The 18,924-nt window shown below is 40.7% G+C and overlaps 1 protein-coding gene across 11 annotated transcripts in view; it reads left to right on the forward strand.

Annotated features, from left to right (window-relative positions):
* ablim1a (actin binding LIM protein 1a) overlaps positions 1 to 18,924 on the forward strand; it is a 135,164-nt gene that overhangs the window by 114,881 nt on the left and 1,359 nt on the right. For 5 of the 11 annotated variants that reach the window (XM_061910703.1, XM_061910700.1, XM_061910699.1 and 2 more), the window contains 7 exons: positions 1,216 to 1,263; positions 1,672 to 1,812; positions 3,823 to 3,908; positions 3,985 to 4,108; positions 4,181 to 4,242; positions 7,454 to 7,514; positions 10,102 to 10,608. In XM_061910703.1, coding sequence (XP_061766687.1) covers positions 1,216 to 1,263; positions 1,672 to 1,812; positions 3,823 to 3,908; positions 3,985 to 4,108; positions 4,181 to 4,242; positions 7,454 to 7,514; positions 10,102 to 10,178 — 599 coding nt within the window. In that variant the 3' untranslated portion in view covers positions 10,179 to 10,608. The other 6 variants (XM_061910705.1, XM_061910706.1, XM_061910707.1 and 3 more) reach the window with 5 other exon arrangements.

Below are 18,924 nucleotides of genomic sequence, written 5' to 3' on the forward strand. Positions count from 1 at the left end.
GAATGTTGTCTGTCTATCTGTGTTGGCCCTGCTATGAGGAGGCTTGTCCAGGGTGTACCCCGCCTTCTGCCCGATCGTAGCTGAGATAAGCACCAGCGCCCCCCGCGACCCCAAAGGGAATAAGCAGTAGGAAATGAATGGATGGATGGAGTTAAAAATGTCTCATCTGGCATTGTTTTAATTCTCTCGGACATAACATTGGATGTTTCTTTGGAATCGTTACCGCCTCGGAAGACATGTCGCCCAGTTTTCCAAGACATGTGATCATGCCTGTTTCGGAATGCTGTGATGAAATTCACGTTAAACTCAGTGTATCGTAGCTCCCCGCGGCCAACAACACTTGTGCAGCAACAAACCACGATCGCCAGGGCCGCCCTACACTAAGGGGAGCCCCCAGGACTGTTTGATTGATTGATTGATTGATTGATTGATTGATTGATTGAGTGATACTTTTATTAGTAGTTTGCACAGTTCAGTACATATTCCGTACAATTGACCACTAAATGGTAACAACCGAATAAGTTTTTCAACTTGTTTGAGTCGGGGTCCACGTTAATCAATTCATGGGTGTTTTGGGGGCCCACACCCAAAGCTCAACATTCCCTTGTCCTCGCCCCAAAAAAAAGTTTAGAATAAGAAAAAAATCATGATTTTATTCAACAGAACAGCAACAACGCCAAAATATCATTGATTTTGAAAAATAATTCTATTCGTGAATACATTTCCTTCGCGATAAGCGCATGTGTGGGTGTAACAGAGGCCAGTTAATTCCTAAAACAGTGCTGGCGGTCCAAGAGATTGCCCTTGCTTTTAGATCAGTAGTCAGGAGCCTGGCCTTTCACTCCGGCAACCCGGGTTCAAGCCCAGCAGGGAGCAGTAAGAAAAACTATGCAGTCGAGAGAGAGAGAGTAGACAATCGCAACACGAAACAGAGTTGTCTGTGATTGACAGCCATGAACATCAATCATTGCATTCCGCCCTCAAAATCGTGGGCCACACCATGCTAGACTGCAGCCAAGATATCTTCTACTCACGTGTGCTGCAGCTATTTACACAATGATAGCTGGGTTGTGTTCAGTGAATGATACATTTTTTACTGCAATACAATCTGTACACTGACTACCCTAAAACAAATCTAAGTTTTATTTATGCACCATTGTTCCTGTGTTCTTACTTTTGTGGGATTCCGTAAATGTTTTTTTTTACTAATTTCAGATCAGGGCAGCAACATTTACAGAAAACCACCCATCTACAAACAATACGGTACTTTCCTCCCTATTTAATCCTTGTTTTATGATCTGAATTGTGATTTCAAAGTGAAGATGTGATCCACTGATACGTTTTGTTAGTCACTCCAGTGTCAATATGTTGTGTGTTTGAAGTCTGTCTCTCATCCGTCTCAATTGCAGCACTTTGTCCATCTGAACAAGCCATGTTCTGTCATTACACTGCTTCCTTAAACTATGCAGCATAATGTGTAGAATTGTAATGATTACGTGGCTAATATTATCTTTAAGACGAACCAAGGGATGATAATTATTTTGCTTTAGTCTTGAATTGGCTCTGCGTCATCACACAGAGTCATATATCATAGACGCTCAAGAGATATTTAATATACTTGTTGCTGAGCCTGTGACGCTGATAGATCGGTTGCCCTGGTTACCAACCTAGATACCAATGACATAGCACGTCAAAGCAAGTCGGCTGATGACATCATCAGATGTGCCACCTTCCCTGCTGCCCATGCTCCCTCTCCAGACGACAACTCACAGCGTGAGGGTGATTGTCAGCCCGACTCTATCGCTGTTTTAGGTACAGTTGGCTCCTATCGGGCATGCTTGCACTCACACCACGTAGCAGCAGAAAAAACATCCTCTGACTAATTCTTGTTTCCCCTCGGAGCTTCCCTAAAAGCTTAGCTGCATCCCTGCATCACTTCGAAAGGAACCACACTTTTTGGGGGGAATTTTCCACAAAAATCACATGTCTTTCTCTTTTCTGAGCATTCTAAATAGTAAAAACTGCTAGCAAGAGACGGTTATCAATGCAGGTCATGGGGATATGATCTAGAAAGCCCTTGAAAAAAAACATTGAAAAACCTCCAACAATGTTTTATATACATGCTTTATGTAGTACAGGAAGATGCACATTCATTATAACATGTAATATTTACAGTATTTTTTTCATTTAAAAATAACCAACCTTGAAACTTCCGAATTCGGGAGATGGGGTTCTACTAACTGTACTGTACTTGCTGCTTACTTAAAAAAAATAAAAATAACACTTACCTTTCACTATTTGAGTAGCTTTTGTTCTGCCATTTGAGTACTGGCGAGCATTCTCTGAATCCAGGAACTTATCCTTCACACAGATTTGTTGAAAAAAATCAGCAAAAGAGAACGGGATGTTTCTTGCAGCTATCAGCATAGCCATCTTTGTCTCGACATATGTTACACCCTCGGGTCTCCATTTAACAAGGTGGCCCATAATACTGGTCTGTGACCAGACTTGTGCTTCTCTGACCGTTCATAAATGTCTATATCCATTCAGTCACCGTGTTTTGGGTTATAGATTTCAGGTCGAAGTGGACGCTAAAGGCAGTGCCTTTAAGGCACGCCCCCAATAAAGTTGCCCGGGTGTAAATCGGGAGAAATTTGGTAGAATGGTTGTCCCGGGAGATTTTCGGGAGAGGCACTGAAATTTGTGAGTGTACTGGAAAATTCGAGAGGGTTGGCAAGTATGGTCCAGAATCCAGAGGGAAGTCAAGAAACACAACTCGAACACGAAAGGCAGAGAGTGAGCTGTGGAAGACAAAATGGACATCAAACAAGGGAAACAGGGAAGGGCACAGAGAGAGCGAGCAAGTATGAGGAAGGGAAGCCAGAGACGAAATGCTTACTCCAAGAGAGCAACTACGTTCCGTCAAAGGATTATTGGGTCCACTGGTCTTTATGCAGTTTTCTCTAATTAGTTCCATGGGCGTGAGCAGGGGCGTGTCTTGGCACATTGCCAACAGAAGTGCTGGCAGACCCAGCTGCCAAGGAAAAGCGGGTTCCAGCCCGCGCCGTGCCAAATACTCGATTCAATATGCAGGTCCCGCATGTAAATTGAGCATTGTTGGCGGTTTTTCGGATGTTTTTTTTAAAGGGCTTTATAAGTGGAATAGATGAGTCCCATTAGCTACATTGTTAGTTGCCTCTTGCTAGCAGTTTTTCATGATTTAGAACACACAGAAAAGAGAAAGATGTGTGATCTTCTCCCACACACATAAAGATTGTGAATAAAGGGCATCATTCCTAAAGAAAGTGTAGTTCCCTTTTAATTATTTGTTAATTTGTGTTTTGCTTGCACAACACAGAGTATATTTGATTTATTTTTCTGCCACCAAGTCTTTTTTCAACTTTGCTCTTTATGTTCTTGCACTGTTTGGTACGGTGATTGTACCGGAAGTAATAAAAGCCACAAATGACTTGGACAGAGATAACTGAGACTGACTTCAAACTGATGTACTCTATGTGTCTTACATTTGTGCTGTGCTGAGTGTTAGCAGCAAATCCAGGGGATGAATGATTGAAGCTACAAAAGTCATCATGTCTTCATACCCAAATATTCCAAAAAGTACCCCTGTTTGTTTGTCTTGTCAACTCTGTCCCACATTTGTGTATCCAGTCTTTTTTTTCTCATTTATTGACATACAATTAGTGGACACCCGCCTTTCAGTTATTTCCTCCACAGTGAATATGTTGCACTATATACATTTAATGCATGATATACATCCAGCCTGACAGATTTTTTTTCCCCGGGGCTTATTGAATCCTGTAGGTTCAGAAGGCAGAAGACGATCAAGAGAAGAAGAGGAGGAGGAGACATTGAAACGAAAGCAGCTTCAGGAAGAACATCTCAACAAGGTTTGCCACCCTAACCCAACACCTTAAAAACATCATCAATTGTCCTGTTTTGACTGGAATGTGTGTTGGTTCTTAGATTCAGTCTGGTTTGGGAAAGCTAATTCTAAGGGAGGAGATGGAAAAAGATCAGATTAGGGAGCGTCACGCGAGGAGTCTCTCTGCTCAGCGCTACGACCCCAAGCAGAATAATGGAGATGCGGGTACATTTTAACAGGTGCCTTGTCTTCTCAGTGATTTGTTGGGATTAATTGAAAACACTTTGTGTCTTTTAGATCCAACTTCTCCAAGCAAAACAAACTCTTTGCCTGGCTATGGAAGGAATGGTCTACATCGGGTGAGACCTCAGTCATACAGGAAGGCTTGCTAAAGATGCCACTAATAATAATAATAATAATAATAGTCATTTTTCCGTACTGTTTCAAGATGATTTATGTGAAAAGTTATTTAACCTCCTGAGACCCTGCAGTTGACCTTTGCCCTTATTTGTAAAGGACAACATTTTCACAGCGTTATTGCAAATGCAAAACACTCGACACACATAAAACCGGCTGTGCTGTGCTTTCCAGTAATATGGGGTTTGTCCAATCTGTCTTCCCAAAATGGCCAGCATGGTATGGTATTGTTTGTGTTCCAGACATGCATAACATGTTACATTCAGGAATATCACATGTTTACATTTGGACAATTTGACACACATAAAGAGGAATAGGAAGAAGCATCCTATACCTTTTTCTATGAAGAAGTAAGTAGTACTTCTTGTAGTATCCATGCCTAGTATATGCCTACCTAATATGACTGTAGAAAAGAGTACAAGTACTGTTTTCCACTCCAAAGGACACCTTTTACACATACTTAAACACTAAGGGCCTAATCTGCTAAAATCCGAGTAATAAGCGCTGAACAGCCCGTGCAAACTATAGGAATATGTGTTACGTCTGGGACGCATTTTGGATGCGCGAGTTGTCACCCCCAGATGCTGCAGGACTCGGACCAGGCAGGATAGTAGGTAAGAACTTGTTTTAATTTACAAAAAGTAAAAGAACACTGACAAAAGGCAAAGAAAAGACGTGCCTACGCACGGGAACTAAATGCTAATGGTTAGCAAGAGTCGAGGTCCAAGTGTCCAAAGTAGCGCGTGCCGAACGCGCGGAAGCTAAGACAGGACTTAGTTACGTAAATACAAAAGCAGAATACCAAACGTGACCGTTACGAGTAGCAAACAAAACATCCAGGCAGAACTAACGTAGCAGGCCGAAATATATACTAAAACAATAATCATAAACAGGTGTGCGTCAGAAGTCGGTGCAGGTGGAGCAAATGAAGTCGCCATGGTGATAAATACAAACAAGTAAGTGCTCAAACAAAGTCAAAAGTCCACATAACACATGATCCGGACAGCGGATCGTGACAATATGTGTACTCAAAATGGGCATGTTGTGGATTATGTACTAAGACATAGGGCCTGATCAATCAAGACCCAAATAGTACGTGATCTACTAAGAGGGCATGTGCACTTGAAAAGTAGTGTAGACTTTAAATAAGGATTGTATGTGCACTGTAACCATGGAGACACTAAATATTGTTTCTCATGAATAATGACACAAAAGATTTGGCTGCAGGTGATGATGACGGCGGATAGCGGTGTCACAAGTGAGGAACAAAGCTATGGAGACCCTCATTTCAGACACTTTTGATTGATTGATTGAAACTTTTATGAGTTGATTGCACAGTACAGTACATATTCTGTACAATTTACCACTAAATGGTAACACCCGAATAAGTTTTTCAATTTGTTTTAGTCGGTGTCCACGTTAATCAATTCATGGTGACACACTCTTTTCCTCCTTGTTTACATAGTTTTCGAAAATTCATTGATCTTTTAATGGCAACTGATAGAAGCTCGTAGCTAAGCTAGGAAAAGGTTCACATTTTTTCAGATGGTATAAGCAGCTTCCTCTGGGGCTTAGATTCTGTGCAGCAGGCCTTAGAATACGCATAACGTGAGGAAGATAAGAAAACTAAATGTTTTCTGAAAAACAAAGGATCAAACACAAGCAGCAGAGTGTACATGGAGGCTCTAAGTGGCTGAGCCTATCAGCTGCCAGGACAGAGAACGCAGCGCTCTGTGACTGGTAAACCATCAACCAATAGTGTGCCATGTGCGATGTCATGCGGGTAAAGCAGCTTCAATACAGAATAGACCCTTGGTAATATCAAAATAGATGTCATTATTTAAATAACTTGTTACATTTTTTAATCTGTGATGCACTGACCAATGACTATTGTGTTCACCTGAAATGTTTGGAAGGTCTCAGGAGGTTAAAATATTCAAACAAGTGCACACCTAAAACTTTTGTACAGCACAATATCGGATTTCAGTGTTTTTTTTTTCTCCTTTAAGTTTTAGTTAATTGCAATTGTTCCCTCGCTATTGTTATACTTTCGCGTTGCGTAGCTTGCGCCCCCCCCAGACCGATGGTGTCTCGTTTGATTTCATTTATAGTTGTTCTGTGGAAAGTAGTGCCATATTTGTAATTCCCTTCCAAAACACTAAGGGGCAGTGTCTCCAGAAGGAGCAACTGCAGCTGTTGTTGAGTAGTACTGTGTTTTCTTCCTATGCCGAGTGACGTCAACCACCCAACCACAACATTAACACTGGAACTTAACATTCAGAATCATCAGTTTACTTATATTGGAGGTTTAACTTATTAACCAGAGGAAAATACTTTTGTGAAGATGGACTGTGCAACTTCTGAAAAACTCGCGGCAGAGGACGCTGATATTACCTGCAACGCTATTCGGCCGTTTGGGACATAGGGCAACAGAGAGCTAACATGTAATTGTAAATAAACACAACTGTTAAATAGCTACTGTAACTTAACCATGTGCTGGTGTTAATCTGTATGGTCATGTTCAGAGTATTTAAATGTTTCTAAGTATACCATGCCTGAATGAGAAGTGTTGTGTGTGAGAGGAAAGAAAATAGTGTGCATGAGAAAGAATATTCGTCGGAATTGAACCTGTTGTTAGCACAAGATTGACAATAAAAGTTAAAAAGAGTGTTGTTCTTTGTGACTTTTTCTGAAAGCAACAACAACACAATACGCTAAAAAAAGACACATTCAGTAATTGTTTTTAGATCGCACCGAGATATTAATTACACAATATCCGTTGTCATGGAATTGTTTAGACACTGTTGTTTCATTTCGTACAATAATTTGTGCATTTCAAGCACAAAGTCTGCTCGCCTGTGTACAGGGACCCTCCTTGGCAAAAATTTACTAATTACAGTCATGCCTTCTGTGTCCCCAACGACGTGAATTTAGAATTTTTGGGAGGTGCGCGTAGGCTACGCGGAAGGCTATGTAGGGGGAAGAAGGATTACGTCGTCTTCTACGCAAGCTACGCGACGCGACAGTATACACCAGGCTTTACTCTTGTTCAGCTCTAACCTCTTTGATTTTTTGGGGGGGAGGTTTTCAAATAGTTTTTGCAACACAGTAATACATTTTTCACCATAGTAAGTTATGATCCTTGCCCCACAGCCCCAGTCAACAGACTTCACACAGTACAACAGCTACGGTGACATGTGTGGAGGAAGCAGAGGTGAGCACTGCCAACAAAACATTATGACGAGAACGTTTCCGCTTAGTATTTAAACTTGGTCTTGATAGCTTTATGTAGAGACAGCATGCATATTTTAATTACCTGCATAATGTGTCATCGCGGAGAAAAGTGCTGTAAAATTTACAGTGCGTTTGGAAAGTATTCACAGTGCTTCACTTTTTCCACGTGAGCCAGTGGGCTCAGGAACACTTCAGAAAACCACTGTCAGTAACTACAGTTCATCGCTACATCTGTAAGTGCAAGTCAACACTTTACTATGCAACGCGAAAGCCATTTATCAATAACACCCAGAAACGCAGTTGGCTTCGCTGGGCCTGAGTGGAAAAGTGTTCTGTGGTCTGACGAGTCCACATTTCAAAGTGTTTTTGGAAACTGTGGACGTTGTGTCCTCCGTTTGTTAAGTTACAGCTTTATTCCATAATAAGATACATCCATTTTTGTCCTTAAATTTCTACACATAATACATAATTATCACAATGTGAAATGTACAAAAAAAATCACATGTACATTAGCATTCACAGACTTTGCTCAATACTTTGTTGATGCACCTTTGGCAGCAATTACCGCCTCAAGTCGTTTTTAATAAGATGCTACAAACTTGGCACATCTATCTTTGGGCAGTTTCACCCACTCCTCCTTTTATCACCTCTAAAACTCCTTATGGTTGGATTGGAAGCAGTGCTTTTCATCCAGGATGTCTCTGTACTTTGCTGCTTTCATCTTGGTCTAGTCAGAGATTTGACCAAAACCCGATGGTCAGAGCTGCAGCATTTTTCTGTGGAGAGAGGAGAACCTTTCAGAAGGACAACCATCTCTGCAGCAATCCACTAATGAGGCCTGTATAGTAGAGTGGCCGGACGGAAGCCATTTCTTAGTAAAAATGTGCCCAAATGCACCTGAAAGACTCTCAGATCATGGGAAACACAATTCTCTGGTCTGATGAAACAAAAATTGAACACTTTGGTGAGAATGTCAGACGTCATGTTTGAAGAAAACCAAGTAGCGCCAGTCTCCCCACCTTAAACAAGGTCATGCACAGGCATCCTTTGTACGTTTCGAGTGACCACCGAAAAGATGGTGCCAGCATCATGGTGTGGGGATGTTATTCAACGGCAGGTTCTAAGAGACGAGTCAGGATAAAGGGAAAAATAAATGCAATAATGTACAGAGACATCCTGGATGAAAACCAACAATTCTCATCCAATCTGATGAAGCTTAAGAAGTGCTGCAAAAAGGAATGGGCCAAAGATGGGTGTGCCCTGCTCGTGGCATCGTACTCAAAAAGACTTGAGGCTGTAATTGCTTTCAAAGTGCAACAAAGTATTGTGCAAAGGTTGTAAATACTTATGTACATGCATTTAAGCCTACTCAGTGGCATAGTTGTCCTACTCAGTGGCCTAGTTGTCCTACTCTGTGGCGTAGTGCAGTGGTTCTCAAATGGGGATACACGTACCCCGGGGGGTACTTGAAGGTATGCCAAGGGGTACGTGAATTTTTAAAAAAATATTCTAAGATAACAATTAAAAAATCCTTTATAAATACATTTATTGAATAATACTTCAACAAAATACAAATGTAAGTTCATAAACTGTGAACAAAAAATACAACAATGCAATATTCAGTGTTGACAGCTAGATTTTTAAAATATTGATGTTAAAGATTTCTTTTTTTGTGAAGAATTAAGTTCATGAATCCAGATGGATCTCTATTACAATCCCCAAAGAGGGCACTTTAAGTTGATGATTACTTCTATGTGTAGAAATCTTTATTTATAATTGAATCACTTGTTTATTTTTCAACAAGTTTTTAGTTATTTTTATATATCATTTTTTCCAAATAGTTCAATAAAGACCACTACAAATGAGCAATATTTTGCACTGTTATACAATTTAATAAATCAGAAACTGATGACATAGTGCTGTTTTACTTCTTCATCTCTTTTTTTCAACCAAAAATTCTTTGCTCTGATTAGGGGGTACTTGAATTAAAAAAAATTGTTCACAGGGGGTACATCACTGAAAAAAGGTTGAGAACCACTGGCCTAGTGGTTAGAGTGTCTGCCCTGAGTTCGGTAGGTCGTGAGTTCAAACCCCGGATGAGTCATACCAAAGACTATAAAAATGGGACGCCATACCCCCCTGCTTGACACTCAGCATCAAGGGTTGGAATTGGAGGTAAAATCACCAAAAATGATTCCCGGGCGCGGCACCGCTGCTGCCCACTGCTCCCCTCACCTCCCAGGGGGTGAACAAGGGGATGGATCAATTGCAGAGGACACATTTCACCACACCCAGTGTGAGTGAGACAATCATTGGTACTTTAACTCTAAACATTTTTTTAATACATTTGCAAAATATAAACTTTTCAAATTGGCGCTGTAGAATTTTGAGGACAAAAAAAATGTATTACATTTCAGAATAAGGCTGTAACATAACACAATGTGGAAAGAGCGAAGCGCTGTGAATACTTTCTGGTTGCACTGTACTGTAGCTGGTAGCCTGTCAGGAGATGTGAAAGCAAAACCATTAACTGTGAGTCTCATTTTCTGTCCCATTTTGTCCTGCAGAGTTTCAGGTATGTCCCTCATCTGCTTTTTCACATGGCATGCTTCCTCAGCTTGAGCCACACATTTGCTTGCAGTAGGCACCTCGTCCTGTATGCACACCGTCCACTTGTGCGACACGCTTGCATCGTCGCCGGACATGTTGCCGTATGTGGTCTAGATGTCACCTACCAGGGCACGCAGTCATTGGCGGTGCACTGCCCGGTAGCTGAGCAACTGTGCTCCATGTGCGACGTGCAAGCGCCAGCTCATGTCTGGTTTTGTTTGTCTGTATACCAATGTCATCATGACCCAAGCTAAACGTCATATCGACAAATATAATTTACAAATTCACCTGAGGGACACATAAACATACACTTTACCGGCAGCTGCCCATCATAAAGACTATATATATATATGGTGAAGCTCCTCGCTCCATCCAGTGATAGCTTAGTGTGCCCACTTCATAAAAGGACGACATACTCATACCATTAACCCTGCAGTCCCCTCCCACTATATTATATTTGTGTATGTTCTATTCTTTAGCACATTAAGGATGGCCGTGCAGCACTTGCAAGGATGGACAGGGGAGTATCTATGCCTAATATGTTGGAGCCCAAAGCAAGTATCTTCTTCTTTTTGTACTGATACTATATGGACAAACGTATTGAGACACACCACTTTGGCAGTTCGTCAGTCAGACCCCATATTAACTCTGATTCTTTACACAGGCCTCATTAGTTTTAGAATTATTGTCCAAAACAAGGAATTTAAGATGAAAATAAGGTTTTTTTTGCAATCGCATGTGTCGCCACGTTGCCAGGGCACACATGCATTCCTTAGCCTGTCCAATGTCACAGGTGAACTGGAGCCTATCCCAGCTGACTCGTGTTGTGGTACACCATGGACCGGTTGCCGGGCAAATGCGTACAGTATATACAGTTGGGCAAAAAAGTATTTAGTCAGCCACCGATTGTGCAAGTTCTCCCACTTAAAATGATGAAAGAGGTCTGTAATTTTCATCATAGGTACACTTCAACTGTGAGAGACAGAATGTGAAAAAAAAATCCAGGAATTCACATTGTAGGAATTTCAAAGATTTTATTTGTAAATTATGGTGGAAAATAAGTATTTGATCAACCAATTTAAAGCTCTCACTGATGGAAGGAGGTTTGGGCTCATAATCTCACGATACATGGCCTCATTCATTCTTTCCTTAACACGGATCAATCGTCCTGTCCCCTTAGCAGAAAAACAGCCCCAAAGCATGATGTTTCCACCCCCATGCTTCACACTAGGTATGGTGTTCTTGGAATGCAACTCAGTATTCTTCTTCCTCCAAACACGAGGAGTTGAGTTTATACCAAAATGGATACATGGATGATACAGCATAGGATTGGGAGAATGTCATGTGGTCAGATGAAACCAAAATATAACTTTTTGGTATAAACTCAACTCGTGGTGTTTGGAGGAAGAAGAATACTGAGTTGCATCCCAAGAACACTATACCTACTGTGAAGCATGGGGGTGGAAACATCATGCTTTGGGGCTGTTTTTCTGCTAAGGGGACAGGACGATTGATCCGTGTTAAGGAAAGAATGAATTGGGCCATGTATCGTGAGATTTTGAGCCAAAACCTCCTTCCATCATTGAGAGCTTTGAATGGTTGACCAAATACTTATTTTCCACCATAATTTACAAATAAAATCTTTAAAATTCCTACTATGTGAATTCCTGGATTTTTTTTCACATTCTGTCTCTCACAGTTGAAGTGTACCTATGATGAAAATTACAGACCTCTGTCATCATTTTAAGTGGGAGAACTTGCACAATCGTTGGCTGACTAAATACTTTTTTGCCCCGCTGTAGACACTAAATGTTCACACCTTTGTGCATTTTAGACTCCTCCAATTAACCTCATGTTAGATAAACATGTTAACCACACAGTAAAGTTCAGGGTAATGATGCCAGTTTATACCCTGGAAATGTGCACTAGGTCATGCAGATCAGGAAACATGCAGAATTCTCCCATTTGTGCTGAAACTAGGTCTTCGTTCAAATGAAGAAAGTGTAGAAGACCGGGATGAAGACATTCGCTTTTCAAATAAATGCTTCTGCAATGTCTTTTTTTACAAAAATAAAAAACAATGTCATTAGAAAATCAAACACTGTGGCAAACCAACCCAGTCGATAAAACCTTAGTTAATTTGGAATACTATAAAATATGAGTTGACCTTTTTCCATTTCACCTCTTATCATGTGCATTGCAAAATATGTGCCATTTTTTTTCTCAATGTTCCCAGTTTTAGGAGCTATTTACTTATTTCTAGTCATTGACTAATCCTAAATTTAGAATTTATATTTTGTCCATTCTAGTTTTAAAATTGAGAAAATAACTATTAAAATAAGCTATTGTGTTTTTTCCTCCACATAGAACATATTGTCTAGAGACTCGATCTCGACGATGCTTAATTTTAGGGTTGCAAGTTGAATGCGAGTTAATTTCAATCGTTTTTAGTGTTTTTTACTAAAATCGAGTTATTTTCTCCTATATTTTGACAGTGTGTAGTATCTCACAAATCTGAGTAAACTCTTCACATTTCTGCAATCACGTTTATTATCTACTTAAGAGTTGAGTGTATTAAAACACGTGCAAGCTTCATGGCGTACACTTCCATCCAAAGCACGAGCAACACTTCCATCTAGATAATGAAAGCAATACCCTGCTTAGTTTGAGTTGTTACTGTTACTTACGTTGGAAAATATCCTTTAAAATGCTCAAAAATCTTTACCCTTAAAGGCCTACTGAAACCCACTACTACCGACCACGCAGTCTGATAGTTTATATATCAATGATGAAATATTAACATTGCAACACATGCCAATACGGCCTTTTTAGTTTACTAAATTGCAATTTTAAATTTCCCGCGAAGTGTCCTGTTGAAAACGTTGCGGTATGATGACTCGTGCGTTTGACGTCTCGGGTTGTGGCGGACATTTTTATCCAGCCCGATCCAAGTTATAAGTAGTCTGCTTTAATCGCATTATTACACAGTATTCTGGACATCTGTGTTGCTGAATCTTTTGCAATTTGTTCAATTAATAATGGAGACGTCAAAGAAGAAAGATGTAGGTGGGAAGCGGTGTATTGCAGCTGCCTTTAGCAACACAAACACAGCCGGTGTTTCCTTGTTTAAAATTCCTGAAGTTGAAGCTTTACTATGGAACAGAGCAGTCAAGCGAACATGGTTCCCGACCACATGTCAACCGGTAGGTTTCAGTGAGAAAATTGTGGTAATAAGTCAGCTCTTGCCGTAGTTATGGGCGGAGCTTGCGTCTTCCTGCAGCTGCTGCGGACTATTACCTCCTCCCACCGGAGACATTGGCGGTCACCACACCCGTGGCCACACCCCTCCGACTTTCAGGTACCATATAATCTCACTAAAACACTAGTAATACAATAAGCGGATAAGGGATTTTCCAGAATTATCCCAGTAAATGTGTCTAACAACATCTGAATCACTCCCACTGTCCTCGCCTTTTTTTTCTTTTTTTTTTCTAGTCCTTCACTCTCACTAGTCTCATCCACGAATCTTTCATCCTCGCTCAAAAGTTAGCGACCAAAAGTTGCAAACTTTATCGTGGATGTTCTCTACTAAATCCTTTCAGCAAAAATATGGCAATATCGCGAAATAATCAAGTATGACACATAGAATGGACCTGCTATCCCCGTTTGAATAAGAAAATCTCATTTCAGTAGGCCTTTAATGATGGTCGCAACAGTCAAGCAGTTGCCACCAAAATGACAGCTAACATTGGTGAACATCTGTGCTTTTTACGATGTTCATTTTCACTTCAATGATGATGGCTTTCCTTATCTTTGCCACACTGCCACTAAGAGAGCAAAAAGTGAACTAATATTTGATGGTATTCCTAAAGCACATGTGCTCTAACTAGTTATCGAGGGCATAGGCGCCAATCTACACTTCTGCCAGTGGGTGTGTGTGTATTAAAAAAAAAGTTAGTATCCCATATGATGTGTGGCTTTATTATTTTGTAAAATGGACCAAACTCGCCACAAAATGAACTACAACAAGATTGATTTTTCAAAAATTATTTTAAAGATTGAAAGTTGCCATTAATCCCACGTGGGTGCTCGGCATTGTTCGAAAAACAATGGGTGGGTGTTACATTTTGATGTTGATTGTTGTTGGCCTGGACCCCAGGATGCAGAGATGGCAGCCCAAGTGCAGGTTCAATGTATTTAAAAAATAAATAAATAAATAAATAATAATGCATCAGCAAAGTGCATAGTAGAAAAGCACAATGATCATGAAAATAGATTTCCTGATTGCCAATCACGGACAGGTGAGGGAGCCAGCGTTCAGATGGAAGTAGTGGCAAACAGGAAATGGGACAACAAATTACAAGTGCATTGGCAATGTGTCCCAATACTTGTGTTGATACACCGTGTATACAAATATATACAGCTAGCCGACACCAAAACAAAATACCTTAAAAGGTCAATCTCAACTGTCCTAACACTAACATAATGCAATAATGTTTACCCCACACACAGTATACTGGAGGTGATTTAAGCTCCCCATAGAGCAAAAGCACTAAATTTGAGGACTCAAGTTCCAGATTTAGCACGCTGCTTTAGGAGCTGCAGTAACTCCAGTGCTTAGCATGCTGGCTTCTTCATGTTCATCCGCACATAGCTGTGACGTCCAGTGGCTGGATACTGTATGCGGCATACAGAGAAGAATCCAACCGTCCATCCCAACCACTCATATCACTAAGTGCTGTATTGTAGAGCAGTGTTTTTCAACCACTGTGCTGCGGCACACTGGTGTGGGGTCTGGTGTGCTATGGGAGATGATGGGTTCAAAATTGATTTTGCAAACCAGTAATTATAATCCGCAAATTATTTTCCGTTGTTGAGTGCCTGTGCTGTCTAGAGCGCGGCAGAGTAACCGTGTAATAATCATCCATATCAGTAGGTGGCATCAGGTAGCTAATTGCTTTGTAGATGTCATGATCACAATATGCAGACGACAGCGGGAGGCATAGTGAAGGTAAAAAGATATCTAATGCTTAAACCAAACATAAACAAAAGGCATTGGAGCTTAGGGATGGCTATGCAAAACTGAACTAAAACTGAACTGGCTGCAAAGTAAACAAAAACAGAATGCTGGACGACAGCAAAGACTTACAGCGTGTGGAGCAGCAGACGGCATCCACAAAGTACATCCGTACATGACATGACAATCAACAACAAAATAGGAGCGCAAGACAAGAACTAAAACACAGCACACAGGAAGACAGGAAAAAAAATCGAAATAAGTCATGGTGTGATGTGACAGGTCGTGACAGTACACCTACTTTGAGACAAGAGCTATATTAATGCATGCTTGGTTATGGTTTGAATTCATATCCAACAATTGCGAGAACGACTTTTTACTGTCAATATCGGCTACTGGGTTTCATTTTTTTTATGTTTTCTGCTAGTAGGGTGCCTCTGCATTTTTTCAAAGAAAAAAATGTGCCTTGGCTGAAAAAAGGTTGAAAAACACTGTTATGGAGTACACACAACTGTGTGCATATGAGTGGGTTGGAGGCTTTACAAGCACATCAACCGGAATTGTTGTACGGATGGAATTAGTTTTTTTTTTTACAAACCCCGTTTCCATATGAGTTGGGAAATTGTGTTAGATGTAAATATAAACGGAATACAATGATTTGCAAATCCTTTTCAACCCATATTCAATTGAATGCACTACAATGACAAGATATTTGATGTTCGAACTCATAAACTTAATTTTTTTTGCAAATAATAATTACCTTAGAATTTCATGGCTGCAACACGTGCCAAAGTAGTTGGGAAAGGGCATGTTCACCACTGTGTTACATCACCTTTTCTTTTAACAACATTCAAAAAACGTTTAGGAACTGAGGAAACTAATTGTTGAAGCTTTGAAAGTGGAATTCTTTCTCATTCTTGTTTTATGTAGAGCTTCAGTCGTTCAACAGTCCGGGGTCTCCACTGTCGTATTTTACACTTCATAATGCGCCACACATTTTCGATGGGAGACAGGTCTGGACTGCAGGCAGGCAGGAGAGTACCCGCACTCTTTTACAACGAAACCACGCTGTTTTAACATGTGGCTTGACATTGTCTTGCTGAAATAAGCAGGGGCGTCCATTATAACGTTACTTGGATGACAACAAATGTTGCTTCAAAACCTGTATGGAACATTCAGCATTAATGGTGCCTTCACAGATGTGTAAGTTACCCATGCCTTGGGCACTAATACACCCCCATACATCACAGATGCTGGCTTTTGAACTTTGCGCCTATAACAATCCGGATGGTTATTTTCCTCTTTGTTCCGGAAGACACTACGTCCACAGTTTCCAAATATAATTTGAAATGTGGACTCGTCAGACCACAGAACACTTTTCCACTTTGCATCAGTCCATCTTAGATGAGCTCGGGCCCAGTGAAGCCAGCAGCGTTCCATGGTGTTGTTGATTAATGGGTTTTGCTTTGCATAGTAGAGATTTAACTTGCACTTACAGATGTAGCAACCAACTGTAGTTACTGACAGTGGTTTTATGAAGTGTGAGCCCATGTCTCCTGTCCAAAAGCAGAACCTAGTAACTCACTTCTAGAGATACCCTTGAGATACTAGGTTTTTCTGTTGTATCTACGCGGTAGTTGCTAGGTCCTGCCATGCGCGTAACAGCTTACTTACGAAACACATTACAATATCGCATACACTAATGTAAAGCATATCACCTAGTAACTCCAAAATTATTATCAGCTCAGTTTTGACCAAAATTGAGTTACTGGGTTTTGCCTTTGGACGGGAGATGTAGTGATATCCTTTACACACTGATGTCGGTTTTTGATGCGTTACCGCCTGAGGGACCAAAAGTCCGTAACATCATCGCTTACGTGCAGTGATTTCTCCAGATTCTCTGAACTTTTTGAGGATTTTACGGACCGTAGATGGTAAAATCCCTAAATTCCTTGCAAAAGCTCGTTGAGAAATGTTGTTCTAAAACTGTTCGACAATTTGCTTACAAATTGGTGACCTTCGCCCCATCTTTGTTTGTGAATTACTTCGCATTTCATGGAAGCTGCTTTTATACCCAATCATGGCACCCACCTGTTCCCAATTAGCCTGCACACCTGTGGGATATTCCAAATAGGTGTTTGATGAGCATTCCTCAACTTTATCAGTATGTATTGCCACCTTTCCCAACTTCTTTGTCACGTGTTGCTGGCGTCAAATTCTAAAGTTAATGATTATTTGCAAAAAAAAAAAAAATGTTTATCAGTTTCAATATCAAACATGTAGTCTTTGTAGCATATTCAACTGAATATGGGTTGGAAATGATTTGCAAATCATTGAATTCCGTTTATATTTACATCTAACACAATTTCCCAACTCATATGGAAACGGGGTTTGTAAGAAAAGCACCTCAGTGTTCCAGCGCTTTACTGATTGCCCAACTGTCTTCCTGTCCCTTTCTGGGTCTACTGCATGTAAAAGAGTCTGCACACTATAGAACCCAGCCAGCATTTTCCCCAACAAACTAAACAAAGTGCTTTCACTCTCAGCCAACCTCCTGCCACATACCTGTTCTCCTCCCCAGCGTTCCCACTCTCACAGTTACGATCACATCTCCATAGGTCTAACTTCTACCGCGTGACAAAAAATGCTGACTCAGGTGTGTGACCCTGTGCATTGATGAGTGTCTCCTTTTTGAAGGTGTATCCCTATGAAATGCTCATGATTACCAGTAGAGGGAGAGCTAGACTGCCCAGAGATGTGGACAGAACCAGACTGGAGGTATCAGTTTGTTGATTGCTGGAGTTTTCAAGTAGAACAGTAGCAAGGAACGTTCAGTATCCATTGCTTCTTGTCATTTCTGCAAAGACCATTTGGAAGTGTTTGGTGCTAACCCCCCCATCCTTTTTTTTTTTTTCTTCTCTACCTGTGTTCTTGATTGTAGCGCCACTTAGCACCCGAAACCTTCTTTGACATCTTTGGAATGGAGATCCAGGAGTTTGACAGGCTTCCCCTGTGGAAACGCAACGACATGAAAAAGAAGGCCAAGCTCTTCTAGCGGCATGCTTCATACCCACAAGACAACAACAATTATCTACACATGTTAGGCTTTGCTTTGTTACCTTTTCTTCTGTCTTTTTTTTTTTTAACTTCTGACATGATCAAGAGGTTCGACTTGCACATAAATGCAAATTGGTCTCATGTTCAACAATGACACACAATGAAAGATAAACAGGATCATATATTTATGTTGCTGCTGCTTTTTTCTTCTTCTTTTTGCTGGAATCGCTTCGATCTCTTTTATGCTTGTTTCTTCCTGCAATTTATTGATTTGACTCCTGTGGATATTTGTAAGTGCAGTAGAACCTACAGCCTTGTAGTCTTGAACATATGTCTGCTTTCCTTTGCTTGGACTGGAATAGATTCAGTCCAAAGTTTGCATCGATCGGCTCAGTGAGTCTTTGAATATTATATTCAAAATACAAAATAAAAAACACGCACACCGACACTGGGAAGGCAGTCAGCTGACTCAAAAACAGTTTACTGCATCTAATGAACAATCCAAGCATCTTCACTAAGACTGTACATGTAGGGCCTGATTTACTTAAGGTATGTGTGTACTTAAAACACGTGCAAACTTAATTGCACAAGCAAAGCTGATCTACGAGATGTGTGCAAAGTGAATTGCGTGTGTTAAGTGAGCAAAATAATATATGCTGAGCATTAAAACACCCACAATACTGGGAGGAGAAGAGACGAATACAAT

The sequence above is a fragment of the Nerophis ophidion genome, linkage group LG09 (assembly GCF_033978795.1).
Source record: "Nerophis ophidion isolate RoL-2023_Sa linkage group LG09, RoL_Noph_v1.0, whole genome shotgun sequence".
Taxonomy (NCBI): domain Eukaryota; kingdom Metazoa; phylum Chordata; class Actinopteri; order Syngnathiformes; family Syngnathidae; genus Nerophis; species Nerophis ophidion.